We start from the raw sequence: 16,878 nt of genomic DNA, 5'->3' as shown, positions 1-16,878 counted from the left end.
AAAATAATAGAGAGATAGAGAAATACAGTAGGTAGGGGAGAGAGAGAGAGATAGAGAGAGTGAGCGAGAAATACAGTAGATAAGTAGGCAGAGAGAGAGAGAGTAGATAGGTAGGTAGATGTTTCCAGGTGTATTTATCCATGTGCTGGAGAAGGAAATCACTGACAATTTGCAGCACCTCTTTTTTTCTGCTGGCATAGCACTTGATCAATGTAATTCTCAACAATCAGTTAAAGAGCTTTCCAAAAGGGGATTTTTTTTTTCACTCTGCAAACCTCCCCCCAAAAGGCCGGTTTTTCATGAAAATGGGCCTGTTATTTTTTAAAGGCATAAATAGCCTTGGTGGGGCTTGCAAAGTGCTCCTGGGAGGTGGGGGGCAAAAACGAGGAAAAAATGGCCCATTTTTCATGTTTTTTGTCAAATAAATTGCATGCATAGCCTTACGGAGGCTCATAGAGTCCTGCTGGAGGCTGCAGGGGAGCAAAAAATGGTCCACTTTTTGCTCATTTCTGCCTCCCCAGCCCCCAAGAGATGTCTGAAAGCCACCATAAGGGTGTGCACAGCCATTTTGGTGAAGGCTTTGGGAGGCAAAAAATGCTGTATTCAGTGTATAAGACGCACCCAGATTTTCAGCCTCTTTTTTGAGGAAAAAAGGTGTGTCTTATACTCCAAAAATACAGTATTTTGTTGTATTACCACGAGCATTCCACTTGCTTTCTCTAGGTTTCCTGATATTTCTTTTTGGTCTTTTCCCCTTGTAATTGGCAGAATTATTGTCCACTTCTAGATATGTGGACATATATAGCCAAGGTCAATATCTGGTTCCTGCTGGAATGCTGCCATTCTGAAAAGGAGGGATGTTTCTTGTGGGTATGCTACTTGGAGATGAATGCTTTGAATGCTTTCACTTTTGCTGTAACTGCATGGGAATTAGGAAGGGAGATTGTTCCATCAGGATGGATTCCCTCCAGCCAGTTCCACCTGCTACCCAAGGAACCCTGACGATGATCTGTTATCACATCCCACGTCAGTGTTCTCATGGTACCATATTGGCTATTGGTGAGTATGGAGCACTGGGTGAGGGTTGACCAGGGGAAATGAGCTTAACATTTTGCACAAGAATCTCCAGACTCCACCTGACTTCTCTGCTATCACTTCTCTCAGAAAAAAAGTACCTTTTGAACTATGATTTGTTTCGAGAGTCATGCTTTCCTAAGAAGATAGCTGAGAGAAGATAGCCGAAGTTAGCTGAAGCTCTTCCCCTACATGTGGCATGCAGGATAGAGTGTGAGATTTTGAAAAACTGAAGGTCAAAGAGAATCAAAAATGATGAAATATTTGCCAGGGAAGTCTTGTCACTTGATTTTTCAACTCTCATAATTTACTCTGCAGCCCTCATTCTGTTAATAATCTAGGATATTATTATTCTATGTGATATGCTAACTGATCCTGGAGGAAGATGTTGTGTTCTTAATGGCCAATTAAATTAATGAGCACACAGAAGTCAGTTTTATTCGCATTTGCTAACTATGTTAACAAGCACATATAAGTCAGTTTCATTTTGGTGTACAAATCTCTTGAGGGAAATAAAATTAATAAACATTCAGAATAGAAATACCTATGACTGCATATAGATGTTTCACTACATGAACATTAGTGGGACAACATTGACCTAGTGGTAAAGACAGATTTGGAGAGATTTCTACATAGACTTTAAATAATGAAGTAAGAATTAGTACCTTTGATACTGATAATTGTGATAATGATAATAATGAAGAATAAAAAGCAGTTATAATTTGCAGAAATTTGAACCAAATCTTCATGCATCAACTGAACCCTAGTAGCTTCATTTGCAATGGCAAAGATATCTCACAATCTATCTTCATATGGAAAAAAGAAATGCATGGTAAAATATGTTTTTATTTCTCTGTTTTTAAAGAAGTTAAGTATTATTGTTGAATATGTGCTAACATGGCTTTCAATGTTGTTGAAAAAATGCTGTCTAAGTTCAAAGGTGCAATAGTTTATGTCTCATTTTCTGTCCAAACTCTACTACAAACATTGTTTGTATTTGGTAGGATACTATCTTTTCCAAATGAGTTTTCTTTTTTTCTGATTGTTGGATAACACGATTTATTAATTTATTCTGCAGATATTTGATGTCTTTTGTTTAAATGTATTTAACACTGATATAATTGTGGTTTTATCAGCAAGTGAATATCAAAATAGCAGTTATGTTGTAACTTAAGTTCTATCATTTTCTATTTAATACTATGTTATTAAACACATGTTTAATAAACTTTTGTTTATGTATTAGTTTAAAATCTTTTTGTGCTACTAATTTAGCCCAATTTGGTAGGGAAATTGAGATAAAAACAGTGCCATCATTTTCATAAACAAATACATACTCAGAGATTATGCAAGGAGGAAATGTGTGGTCTCAAGATTTCCAAGTAAGAGATATAACAAATTATTTTTATATTTGGTGGGTAGATTTACATTCCCTTTCTTCTAGAAACACATGGGAATTCTCCAATTTGCCAACACTACCACAAACCAACAAGAGTTCAGACAAATTATGATGGATCCAGTTCTCCTGAGTTAGCTTTCATTGATGAAAATGGACCTAAACCAATTTTGTTCTACCCTTAGCCAATGGTTTTGGTTACTACATGATAACACAACTTGAAAGAGGAAAGAAGGAAAAAGGGTGTTCGTACTTTAGTAGAGATGGATTAAAATGGGAAACAGTGTACTCTGATTTGACCATCCTACATCTCTTTTTTCCATATTGTGATCCTCTGTTCATTCCATCCATGTTTTATGTTTCTAGATGTTTTCTATTCTCACCACATATCAAAATGCTACCTCCAAAATTTTTATCTAATCTATCTTTATTTTCTTGCAGTTATGCCAGCTTTGTCATAAATAAAACATGGAGAATCAAACCACAGTGCCTTATTTTCTGCTTCTGGAATTCTCAAAAAATCGGCATTTGCAGCTTTTGCATTTCTTCTTTTTCTTTGTGCTATATCTGACAACTGTAACAACAAATCTTCTGATCATCTCTGCCGTCATTATCGACCATCGACTGCACAGCCCCATGTACTTTTTTCTCATGAATTTGGCTCTACAGGATGTGGGCATTGTTTCAATCATTGTCCCCAAATCCATGATCAATTCTCTCATGAACACCAGACACATCTCATACTTTGGCTGTGTTACTCAATACTTTCTCTTTCTCTCATTTGAAGCCTCGGATTTTTCATTACTGACAGTCATGGCATATGATCGGTATGTTGCCATTTGCCATCCATTGCATTATGAGATGGTGATGAGTTGGAAATAGTGTACTGAAATAATAATTCTAGTGTGGGTTACAGGTATTCTCTATGGAATTTTGCATACCACTGGCACTTTTTCCATCCCTTTTTGTTCTAATGTGGTCAACCAATTCTTCTGTGAAATTCCACAGTTGCTAAAACTATCTTGCCCTGGCATAAATCTACTTGAAGTTGGAATTATTGTGGCCTGTATCATTGCTGGACTAGGTTGTTTTACTTTTATAGTTGTATCTTATGCAGTGATATTCAAGACAGTGTTAAGAATCCCTTCTGAAAAAGGAAGGCAAAAAGCCTTATCTACTTGTATTCCCCATGTTACGGTAGTGTTTATGTTAGTGTTAAGTGGATGCATTGCCTATCTGAGACCTTCCTCTAACACTGCATCTTACTTAGATATTGGATTAACTGTTCTGTATGCCCTCCTTCCACCAATGTTCAATCCAATCATCTATAGCATGAGAAATAAGAATATCAAATGTGTCCTTTCTCAACTGTGGAAATTTTGATAAATTATTTTAATGTTATTTATATTTATATTTTTTTCATTCTTACCTTCTCTTAATAAAGTAATATAGGTAGGAATGTATAGTTGGATTAGAGGTAAATCCAAATTGTCAAACAGGAGAACCATAGAACTCAAGATGTTATTTGCAAAAATCTTGCATCCCTAATTTTTGTCAATTTAGTTTAACAATGCTAAATATGGATATCTGGTAGCTCTGGAATTTCACAGGCTTTGGAAACTTACTGGGGAAAATGACATTGAGGTTTTGATAATGATCCCTTGCGAGGAATTCTACTGATACTACAATTATGTAGTAACATAGAATTTTATTCTGAATTTTATCCTGAATTTGAATAGATGTCATCCTTTTGAGGTAGGCCAGCCAAGAAACTTGTAAAGTGTAACTGGAATTATTATTATTATTAAGAATATTAATAGCCACACTGTGTTTAAGTATGGCTTGTAAAATAAGAAGAAGATAAAATACAAGTAAGGAGGTATTTTATTCTGAGGTTGCCCTGAGCCAATAAGAACTCAGGAACTGAACCTTCCTGAGGTCATCAAGAGTTCCAGGAAACCAAATCCATCAATCTAATGAAAAAAAAAACATGCAGTGCCATCAAAGGCTATGTTTTCTCCCTTTCATGTATAAATGGGAGATTTTAATGTTTATAGAATTTCATAGAATAACAGAGTTAGAAGGGACCTAGGGGAGACAAGTTTGACTTCGTCTGTACCTGTACAATTGGCTTTTCTTGCCTAAGTGTAGAACCTTATCTTTAATGGATTTCATTTTGTTAGGTAGGGCCTAATGTTCAAGTCTGTCAGAATCCTTTTGGATTTTGAAGCTAGTTACTGGACTGCTGCATATTCTTGTCCGCTTGGTCTAAATTTGATGAGTTTTCCTTCCATTTTTTAATCTACATTTTAATCTACATCATTTATTAAGATATTGAAGAGCCCTGGGCCTAAAACTGAACCTTGGGGCATTCCAATACTTACTTTTTTCCATGTTGATGTAGTTCTGTTGACGACTATACACTGAGTACAGTTTGTCAGCTAGCTACAAATACATCTGGTGATGATGTTGTCTGTCCACAAATTATGTAACAGGAGTGCTGCTTGCATCATTATACAAGCTGATTTATCAATGACGTTACTCCTGCTTATGGATGCGGCTCTTTTTGTTTCTACCTGCTTAGCTATCAGGAATAATAACTAGACCCAAACATGAAGAGGTCAATTAGCTGTTTTATTTGTCAAGTCTATACAAAGGAATCTTCTCAAATTGACAGTTGTCACCTGGCTGAGAGTAGATAAGTGTAGTCCTCGACTTATGACTGGTTGCAAGTCCTCAACATATGACTGTCTGGCAACCAAAGGCTCAAGATGTGTCTGGGTGGAAGTGGGCTTTTTGCTGAGTTACCATTGGCTGCTCTGCTTGACAGCTCCATATAAATATCTGTCAAGCAGATCAAGGTACTGAACTGTTCTGTAGTTGCTTTGAGCTTGTTCTATTGAAAATAAAAGCTGTTCCGTTTACCTCAGAAAGTCTGACGCCTCGTCCTTGGGTTCAGGCTTCAACAATAAGGTCCAACAGCATTCAAAGGGGGTGAGGATGTCAGACTTTGCCCTCTTATACCACATAGGGATTCCTGACTAATTCCCCATTTGACTAGTCCCCCTGACTCAGCCAGTCCCTTGCCTACATTAGCAAAGTTTATGTACCTTGTGTTTTCCAATACATCCTCAAATCTTCCAATGGTATGCTCAGTTTTTCTTCATTTTCTAGCTATTTTTCCATTCATTCCAGTAAAAGCTGCAAAATTGTGGGATACAGAGAGCCAACCACCCTAGAATCTGCCTCTGGGTATCTTCTTATGCTTGTATCTTACTCTGTGCCTTCCTGAAAACTTTTTGATTACTTTTTAATGCTTGCAATTTTTTTAAAAAATTAAAATAAAAACACTGAAATAATAAAAATGCTGAAATCTCTTTCTTGGCCATATGGGTTGTAATGGCTTCCTCTGGAGAAGTGGCAGAGAACACAGGGGAAAAATTTCTCCTGATTGAAGGGAACAATGTATTGCTGAAAACAAAATTAACAACAAAACTGAGTATGCATATACTGATTTTCTAAAACATATGTCTCGATCGCTGTCTTTCTAAATTTTATTTAGAAAATTTGTATTTCTTCTGTCAGTGTTCTTATTGTTTCTATAGATTTACTGCATTACTTAGTCTATTATAAGTATTTTATAGGCCTCTCTGAAATTACTTTATATCTCATTTATAAGCCATGTTTTAGGTCTGCATTTAAAATGTACTCAAGCAGTCAAATGCACCCGAGAAAGGAGTGTGGCTTGGAATATAACAATAAATTATCCTCTTGATTGTTGATTGCTCCCACCACCAATTCAACTGGTTTCTATGATGTTATTGCAATTCATTAGGTTTCTATGGGTTTATTTGAACATTTTTTCTTCCTCTTCCCTTTTTATTTTTTCCAGAAGGTTTGACTTTTCCACTCCTATGTTAATGAACAGGGCTTAGATGGGCTTAACTAACACAGTCCTCAGCTGTTCTCCTAGCAGGGACGTGCGGTCAGGGGAGGCAGGGGAGGCAGAGCCTCACCGCTCTCATCATGGGAAAAAAATGGAAAAGGGAAAAGGCGCTGAGGAGCCTCGGGGAATGTGACTGCGCGAGCCGCGGTCCCCTTCATGTTGACTCAGGAAGGCGGTGTGCAGGATAAAGGGAGGTGCAGGAGGCTCCTTTAGCCTCAGCCTCCCTCCTGCACACGTGGTCCCATTCCCCGCCTTCTGTTGGGTTCTGATGCCGGAGCTCATGGTTCCAGGGTGAATGCGCATGCATGAGCGGCTCCCTTCCTTGCACTGAGCAATGGCAGATTTGCAGGAAGTTGCTCACGAAAGGGCGGACTTTTCCCTGCCAGTTTGCTCACGAAAGGACCCTGGAAAGCGAGTCGTGGCCGGCGCCTTGCTAAGAATTCCCCACCTTCCTGATGACGTCACCAGCCTCACCAGCCATAAACCTCACCGCACGTCACTGTCTCCTAGCTGTGGTAGGCAGAATACAGGGTGGGATTTCTTAAAAGCTAGAGGTGAAAGAGACTTCCATGTAATGAAACATAATTAGGGGATATCTTCTCACTTAATAATGGTAATGTTTCACCTCTCACAATTTGGAGTGCTGGAATCAATGGAGCCTGAACTCTGTTAACATTATTCTGAGATATTGTTATTTTATGGGATAACTGCTACTGAAGCTTTTGGAGATAGCAATAAAGTTATTAATGGCCAACTATGTTAAGAAGCACAAAGAAGTCAGTTTTATTTCCCTTTTCGCAGTCTTGGTTTCTAATTTCATCTGGTTCAGTTCCAAGCTGGAGAAAGACATTGAAATCAAAATGGAATCTAGAGGTTGATTGGAAAGGAGGCCCATTTATTGGTGAACAGAACCATCAGGATTTATGGTTCTGGGCAGCTTACAAAATGGAGTTTAGAGTGGGTGGGTTTTTATGCCTTCTGGATTCCTATGGAGTCATGTAGGGGTCTGCTCTATAGGCAAAAAGGGAAATGCAAACTTGGTGCACAAGTCTCTTGAGAGAAATAAAAGAAAATTAATAAACATTCAAAGAGAAATATCTATGACTACAGAGAGATATTTTACTACATGAAAATTAGTAGGACAGCATTGACAGTGGTAGAGAGAGATTTGGAGGGATTTCTCTGTAGACATTTTAAAAAATGAGTTAACTACATATTTAACATTGGTACCTTTTCCATATGATAATTATGAAGAATAAGAAATAGTTATAATCAGCAGAAATTTGGACCAAACCTTCATGCATGAACTGATCACTAATAAAAGTGTTATGTCCTGGGAGCGTCCACCAGCAGGTGGTGCTCAGTAACTCATCCTACAGCTCACCCCTGATTGGCCTAACTAAACAATCTCCTTGGCTGGACAATCCTAGAGCTCTCATTGGTTGCCAGTCTGACAGCTGTGGGTATAAATAGCTGTCAGCCGGCTAGTTCTCTGTTCTGTTATACTGAAGTTAATAAATAGTTGACCGTTGCTGTTGCCGTGCCGTTATTACCTCAGAACTCAATACTGGCGACGACGGTTGGCGAAACTAACTCACAACCATCCATCTAGCCAAAATGACGACTTCTTCAATGTTCTCACCTTTCCATGTGGAGGCAGAAACTTGGGAGGCATTTGTCGAGCGATTTGAGTGCTTCTTGCTTGCTCACGACCTGACGAGCCTCTCACTAGAACGAAAAAGAGGCATATTTCTAAACTACTGCAGGCCAGAGATGTTCGCGACCGCTCGCGCTCTCTCGGCTCCAACTCCCGTCCACACAGTGCCGTGGGACACCCTGATGGCAAAGCTCAAGACACATTACGAGCCTGCTCCATCTCGCTTTGCTCGGCGACAAAATTTTCGCCATTGTATACAACTAGAAGGACAGTCCATCAGCCACTACGTGGCTGCGCTCCGTGCAGCAGCTATTCCTTGCGAGTTTGCCGACTTAGATGAAGCCCTTTTAGAACAATTTATTTATGGGCTCAAAGATGTAAACCTGCACCGCCGAATTCTTTCTCGGTCAGACTTAACCTTAAAAATAGCCGTTGATGAAGCTCGCGCCTCAGAGATGGCCGATCAGTCCACCCCGGACTGTCGCCGCTTACCTCAGCCCTTACCCACAGGCCTGCCGGCGCCAACACCTCAGGTGAATTACCAACAAGCTACTCCATCAATTCAATCAGAAATTGACTATGCTATCGACCGTATGCAGTCGCTGACCCACAAGGATGGCCGTGCCTGCCTCAGCTGCGGCGGCCGGCATTCACGTTCAAACTGCCGTTTCCGTGCAGCAATCTGCCGCAAGTGTGGAAAAAAGGGCCACTTGGCATCCATATGCCGCTCCAATGTTCCTGACAACCGGCCTGCGCCGCAAAGCCCTGCCTACCGCTCTCAAGCCCAGGCACCATCAAACCGTCGCCTCAACTACCTGTCTTTCGGAGACATAGAAGAGTACTCTCCGGAATGGGTCGTTGATTCAGCTTCCGCTACCACGGGAGGCCGTGGTAAGCTGCACCTCTCCATCCTCATCGAGGGATGTCAGTGCTCGATGGAACTGGACACCGGCTCAGCCCGTTCTATAATCTCATGGCAAACCCTATCTGCGCTTTTGCCACAATACCGCCTTAAGCAACTTACCCCTGCAAATTGCCGCTTACAAGATTATCAGGGCAATCCAATTAAGCTCTTAGGCTGCGCTACCCTGAATGTTACTTATGGCTCGTTTTCTGGCCGCTTGCCTCTTTTAGTTGTACGTGACCCCCTAGCCTCTTTACTGGGGCTTGATTGGTTCAGGGCTCTGGGACTGTCCATAGCGGGCATTCACTCCACCCAATATGCTACTCTCCCTCCTGATACCTTCTCATCCCTCCTATCCGAATTTCAGGACATTTTTTCCTCCTCTCTGGGTTGTTATAAGGGTTCATCTATTTCCCTAAATTTAGACCCTAAAATCGCGCCTATTCGCCTAAAGGCCAGGCGGTTGCCTTTCGCCTTAAAGGCGAAAGTGGACGCGGAGCTGGACAAATTGATAGCTCAAGGGGTCCTAGAACCTGTAGATTACTCCCCTTGGGAAACACCAATAGTCGTTCCTCTAAAATCTGATGGATCAATAAGGATCTGCGCAGATTTTAAAACCACATTGAATAAGGCCTTACAAGCCCACCCCCACCCAGTGCCAGTTGTCCAGCACGTCCTGCACACTTTAGGACGCGGAAAAATCTTCGCCAAATTGGATCTGACTCAAGCTTATCAACAGCTTCCTGTTGATGAAGCCACTGCGCTTGCCCAGACCATAGTCACGCACCGCGGGGCATTTAAATGCCGCCGCCTCCAGTTTGGCGTCAGCGTAGCTCCAGGAATTTTCCAGGGGCTCATGGAGCGGCTGCTCCATGGAATTCCTGAGGTTACCCCTTATTTTGATGACGTATTAATTGCAGCTAAGGACGCCCCCACTCTACTAAAGATCCTCCGTGCTGTCCTCCTAAAATTCCGCTCCACAGGCCTGCACCTGAAAGCTTCTAAATGCAAGCTAGGGGTTCCTGCCGTGGAATTCCTTGGGTTCCTTATTGACAAGAGGGGAATTCATCCCTCTCCTTCCAAAGTCGACGCAATCCTTTCCGCACCTACCCCCACAAACAAGGTTGAGTTGCAGGCCTTTTTAGGTCTCCTCAACTTCTATTCCTCCTTTATCCCTCAAAAGGCATCCCTAGCAGAACCGCTTCACCGTCTATTAGACGCTTCAGCTCCATGGGTCTGGACTAGCCGCGAAGCGCATGCGCTCGCGGCTGTCAAAAGGGCTTTGACAGCTCCCCCCGTCCTAACCCAGTACGACGAGCGTCTGCCCTTGCTCCTAGCCTGCGACGCCTCCCCCTTTGGAATTGGCGCAGTGTTAAGTCATCTTTACCCCGATGGCTCTGAAGCCCCTATAGCCTTCTACTCCCGCACCTTGTCCAAGCCTGAGCGGAATTACAGCCAGCTGGACAAGGAGGCGCTGGCCGCCGTTGCGGGAGTAAAACGCTATCACCATTACCTGTACGGCCGCCCATTCACCATCCTCACAGACCACAAGCCTTTATTAGGCATTCTCTCAGGGGATCGTCCCACACCTCCAAACATTTCACCTCGCATGTCACGTTGGGCTGAATTTCTCTCAGCCTATAATTATACACTTATTCACAAGCCTGGCATCCACATGGGGCATGCAGATGCCTTAAGCCGCTGCCCTTTGCCCTTGCCTGTCTCTGACCCAGCACCCACTGAAGTGATCTGCCTACTGGACGAGCTCCACCTCCCTGTGTCCGCTTCGGACATAGCCTTGTCATCCCGATCCGATCCTATTTTATCTAGGGTCATACCTTTTGTTAGAAGCGGATGGCCCTCCACTCCTTTAGATCAACCACTCCTACCCTTCTATCGGCGCCGCACCGAATTATCTAATATCCAGGGGTGTTTGCTATGGGGCCATAGAGTAATCATCCCTGCAGCCTTGCACCATGCAGTGCTGACCCGCCTCCATGAGGGCCACCCAGGCATTGTCCGTATGAAGTGCCTGGGCCGAAGTTACGTCTGGTGGCCCTCCATGGATGCGGACATCACTGCGTGGGTGCAGCGTTGCCCCCCATGCCAACAAGTCCGCGCGGCGCCTCCCGCCGCTCCATCCAGGGAGTGGGAACAACCCAGGGCCCCATGGAGTCGCCTCCATGTGGATTTCTTGGGTCCCATAGACGGCACCACTTTCTTCCTAGTTATAGACGCATGGTCAAAATGGGTTGAACTTTTCCCCATGCATTCAACCACCTCATCCGCAACAATACGTGTTCTGGACAAATTATTTACCACACACGGATTGCCCGACGTTTTAGTGTCGGACAATGGACCCCAATTTACCTCCCAAGAGTTCCAACATTACTTGGCCCGCCTAGGCATCCGCCACGCCCCGACAGCTCCGTTCCACCCGGCTGGGAATGGTATGGCAGAACGCGCTGTGCGCTCTGCCAAAGAATCCCTGTCCCGCATGTCGGCATTGCCTATGCATCTCCGCGTGGCAACCTTTCTACGCTGTCAACACACCACCCCATGTCCGCTTACAGGAAAAGCCCCTTCCGAACTACTTATGGGGCGCAAACTCCGTACAACTTTAGACCGACTGCACCCTTCTTATTCTATCCCCTCTTTCCCTTCTTCCCCACCCCCTAGGACCTTTCTAGTGGGGGAGGGAGTGTACGTAAGAAACTTTGCAGGGGACCCGAAGTGGGTGCCGGGGGTTATTTCTGAGTTAACAGGACCCTGTTCCTACAGGGTCCTCCTTGACGATGGACGAGAATGGAGGAGGCATTTAGACCAGTTACGGCAGCGCGTCCAAAGTAAAGCACCGGGCGAATCGCATGTCCCAGCTCAGAATAATCCAGGCCCTGACGACGACGCATACCGGCCCGACCAGAATAGCCCAACTAACTCCGGCGCCGTTTCAACCGCCCCGCTCACGCCGGACTCCGTACCTGCAAGTTTTGAAGGAACTCTAGGACTTCGGCCTGCCAGGACACTCCCCGGGAACGCTCCTCCTGCAACATCAGCCACACCTCAATTGAGGAGATCCCAGCGCACGCGCAGACGACCGGCGTATTTGAGCGAATACGCTTACACGAACAAGGGGGAAGGGGTGTTATGTCCTGGGAGCGTCCACCAGCAGGTGGCGCTCAGTAACTCATCCTACAGCTCACCCCTGATTGGCCTAACTAAACAATCTCCTTGGCGGGACAATCCTAGAGCTCTCATTGGTTGCCAGTCTGACAGCTGTTGGTATAAATAGCTGTCAGCCGGCTAGTTCTCTGTTCTGTTATACTGAAGTTAATAAATAGTTGACCGTTGCTGTTGCCGTGCCGTTATTACCTCAGAACTCATGATAATTATGAAGAATAAGAAATAGTTATAATCAGCAGAAATTTGGACCAAACCTTCATGCATGAACTGATCACTAATAAAAGTATTAGTGTTGGCAAAGTTATCTCATCATCTATCTGTATATCAGTAAAAAAAAAGCATGGTAAGATTCCTATATCTCTTTTTATTTCTCTGTTTTTAAACAAGTTAAATATTATTGCCTTAAATGTGTTTTGCATTTGACACTTGAAAAAAATGGTGAGATGTCAGAGTTCAAAGGTGCAATAGTTGTGTCACATTTTCTGTCCAAACTCCACTACGGACATTATTGGTTTGTACTGAATGCAATACTGCCTTTTCAAGTTGAATTTTCATTTCCTTCTGATTGCTGGAAATGGGAAATTATTAATTTATTGTGCCAATATTTGAAATCTATTGATTAATTATATTTCAAAATAGTATAATTGTGTCTTTATCACCAAATGAATACCAAAATTTTTATTTAACAGTATATCATTAAACACATTTGTGTTAATTTTATGTATTACTTTCATGGGTTTTTATCAATGGTGAAATTATTGTTTTTTTATTACCGGTTTGGCTTGGTGGACTTAGTGAGCATGGCAGGGGAAGGATGCTGCAAAATCTCCATTCCCACCCAACTCTGGGGTCAGCCAGATGCGGCATTTGCCAGTTCTCCGAACTACTCAAAATTTCCACTACTGGTTCTCCAGAACCTGCTGGATTTCACCCCTGGTTTTTATTCTATTATTTTATCCCAATATGTTAGAGAGAATACCCTCCAAAACAGCCCACCATCATCACTTACCTAAATTCCCACAGAGAAATTATACAAGGAGCAATGTCTGCATTTTCCAAGTAACAGACATAGCAAATTATGTTTATTTTTTATTGGTAAAATTTACATTGCCTTTCTTCTAGGAGTGCAAAGCACCATAGGTAGATTTTTTCCCCAATTTTTCAACACTACCACAATCCTGGTGTGCAGACACATTACAATGGGCCTAATTATTCTGAGTAAACTTTCATTTATGTAAATAGACTTGAACCAGTGTTGTTCTACTCCCTAGCCAATGCTTTTGATCACTATATGAGACAATACAACTGAAAAGAGGATAGAAGGAAAAATGTGAGGTTGGCAGTTGGCCCTTTAGTTCAGGTGGACAAAAATTGAAAAAAGTATTTTTATCCTCATCCTACATCCCTGTTTTCTTTGTTCTGATTTTCTTTTCATTTTCTCCATGCTTTATCTTTCCTAATGTTTTCATATCTCACCACATATCAAAATGCCATCTACAAAATTTTCAGTCAGTATTTATTTATGGTCAGCCCACCTCCTCCTTGTACACGTCTATGTTATATGTATGTTTTGTCCAGATATGTATTTTATATGTTTTATTGTACGCCGCCCCGAGTCCTTCGGGAGAGGGTGCGGCTAAGAAATAAATATTCATTCATTCATGGTCACAGAACAAAACACAAGTACTACAAAGAGACATAAGAGAATTGATCATAGCATCATAGCAATCAGTCACCAGAAGGTTAACTAAGGAAAGTTACAGCTTTCTCCTCTAACCTCCAAAATTTTATCTAACTGAATTTCCCTCCTTTCTTTCTTTGCAGTTATGCCAGCTGGTAATAAATAAAACATGGAGAACCAAACCACAGTGCCTTACTTTCTGCTTCTGGAATTCTCAAATAATCGACATCTGCAGATTCTGCATTTCTTCTTCTTCTTTCTGTTATATGTGGCAACTGTTATAGCAAATGTTCTCATCATCTCTGCAGTTGCTTTTGACCATCGACTACATAGCCCCATGTACTTCTTTCTCATGAATTTGGGTCTGCAGGATGTGGGCATTGTTTCAGTCATTGTCCCCAAATCCATGACAAATTCTCTAATGGACACCAGACAAATCTCTTATTTTGGTTGTGCTGCTCAGATATTTCTCTTTCTCTTCTTCGCAGCTTCTGATTTCTCCCTCCTGGCAGTCATGGCATATGATCGGTATGTTGCCATTTGCCATCCATTGCACTATGAGATGATAATGAATTGGAAAGCCTGCACTGTAATGATTCTTCAAGTGTGGGTTACAGGTCTCCTCTATGGACTGTTGCATACTACTAGTACTTTTTCCATTCTTTTTTGTTCTAATGTGGTCAACCAATTCTTCTGTGAAATTCCACAATTGCTGAATCTATCCTGCACTGGCTTAAATCTACTTGAGGTTGGAATTCTTGTGGCCAATGTCATTGCTGTTCTAGGCTGTTTTACTTTTATAGTTGTATCTTATGCAGTGATATTCAAGACAGTGTTAAGAATCCCTTCTGAAAAAGGAAGGAAAAAAGCCTTATCTACTTGTATTCCTCATCTTACGGTAGTGTTTACGTTAGTATTAAGTGCATGCATTGCCTATCTGAGACCTTCCTCTTACACTCCATCTTACTTAGATATTGGACTGACTGTTCTGTATTCCCTCCTTCCACCCCTGTTCAATCCAATCATCTACAGCATGAGAAATAAGAATATCAAATGTGTCCTTTCTAAACTGTGGAGATTCTGACAGATTCTTTTTACATTGTTTATATTCTATTCATTATGTATTTTTTATTTTTCCTCTCTTTTCATTTACTTATGTGAAAGTATGGCAGAATGTGCTACGTGGAATGGAGGCAAAGTTTAGCCAATGTCCTCCACTTCTAATTACTGTCAATATACTTTACAGATGCTAAATAGGGATGTTTGGCAGCTCTGGCATTCTACACAGTAATCATTTTTTATATTTAGTGACGTGAATATCAATGTGTAATGTGACTGGGGGAAATAGGTAGCAATAGCAGTAGCACTTATATTTATATACTGATTTACAGTGCTTTGCAGTCCTCTGTAAGGTTTTTAGAGAGTCAGCATATGGCCGCTAACAAACTGGATCTTCATTTTACCCGCTCAGAAATATGGGAGGCTGAATCAACCTTGGGCCAGTGAGATCCGTACTGCCAAACTGCTGACAGCCAGTGATCAGCAGAAGTACCCTGCAGTAATGCATTCTATTCACTGTGCAACTGTAGCTCATAGTAAAATGCAGAAGCAAAATGACGAGGAGCTTAATATATGTTATATTTTTCATGTGTTTTCCTGTATGAAATGTCTCCCCCTAATGCTTTAAGAAGAGGCTGGACTCCGGCTTGAACAGGTTGAACTAGAAGACCTCCAAGGTCCCTGCCAACTCTGTTCTGATTAATTGATTGGTCCATAAAATGGCTAGCCAAAACTTCCTAGTTTCCAAAATAGAAAGTCTTTTATAACACTTCCCTCCTGAAATGGTCATTTCCTCACAAAGTTTGATATTTTGCTCCTTTCAGTCAGCCTCAAATCTGGCAACTACCTGGACAAGTCACTATATTTTTCCTGGCAACATTTTTTTTCCAGAAGGGGTTTGCCATTGCCTCATTTCAAGGTCTGACCGAAAGGGACTTGCCCAAAGGCATACATCTGGCTAAATTCCTAAGATGGAATAGAAGTTTCAGTCTTCTGGTTTTTAGCCTGATGTCTTAACTTCTACATTCAGTGGATTTTCAAATTATTTAGCTCAGGATATTTCTTTTCTTTAGAAATGTTTTGGCAGGACCAGACATGTGGCAGGGTGTGCAAGCTCTGTGTGAACTATTACTATTTTACATAACCTTTTGATAACCATGAGAAATAAAAAATCAAGAAATTAAATTAAGATGCATAATTCTACTAGATACTAGAACATCAAAAAAGCTTTGAGGAATTTTACAGCTTAATACAAAATGGAAAAGATAAAGCATTTTCTCTGGTTCAATACTTGGGGAAGGGAACAAGGAAACCAAGGATGATATCTTATTGAAATTCCTTGAGAAATATTGAATTTCATCCAAACTGCTAATAATATATGTAAAAAGCAATGTCACTATTTTCTGATATTTCTGCTACCACCCTCACAATATTTTTGTAAATGTAAACAAAATAGAAGATTCACCATGTGCTTTGGAGCTCAGTATCAATGCAATTGTGGGTACCTATTGAATTTTAGGTGACATACGTAACTAACCTAGAGGAAGATGAGGGGCTTTCAGCTAAAGGGATATTAAATTTTCTCATACATTTATAGTGCTCTTGTTTTCTTGCTTTATTTGTGGATATGTCTTGTCTACTGTTAGATAATTCGCCCTCTAGTTTTGCTAAGGACAATAGTAGTTGCCACTCAGGTCTTATGTTTTCAGGCGGGAACAAAGAGACCCCTGATTGGCTGAAGTGCTGGACAGCTCCCCTTTAAAAAGGGAGCTGCCAGACCATTCAGTCAGTGGATGCCTGTACTTGACCAAATAAAGAGCTGCTGTTAACTAGGTTTAGAGACTTCAAAGAACCTCTCTGAACTGATGCTGCTACACGCCGTCTCCTGGTCTGCCTTACAACAAACATTGAAGACTCACTACTCCCCGATACCGTCCAAGTACGTTCGGCGCTATCACTTCAACATGAGGAACCAGATGGA

General features: G+C 41.7%; 1 protein-coding gene across 1 annotated transcript; it reads left to right on the top strand.

Moving 5' to 3' along the window:
• Positions 1-2,935: 2,935 nt before the first annotated feature.
• Positions 2,936-14,922, top strand: LOC309381889 (olfactory receptor 14A16-like; the record flags this gene model as incomplete). The annotated part of the gene is made up of 2 exons (XM_081933205.1): positions 2,936-3,278; positions 14,351-14,922. 2 exons carry the CDS (start codon positions 2,936-2,938, stop codon positions 14,920-14,922), a joined length of 915 nt encoding a protein of 304 aa, XP_081789331.1.
• Between the last annotated feature and the right edge of the window lie 1,956 nt (positions 14,923-16,878).

The sequence above is a fragment of the Natrix helvetica genome, assembly GCF_964273705.1.
Source record: "Natrix helvetica genome assembly, chromosome: Z".
Taxonomy (NCBI): domain Eukaryota; kingdom Metazoa; phylum Chordata; class Lepidosauria; order Squamata; family Natricidae; genus Natrix; species Natrix helvetica.
The sequence above is the reverse complement of the archived record's forward strand: the minus strand, read 5'-3'. Positions and strand labels throughout refer to the sequence as shown.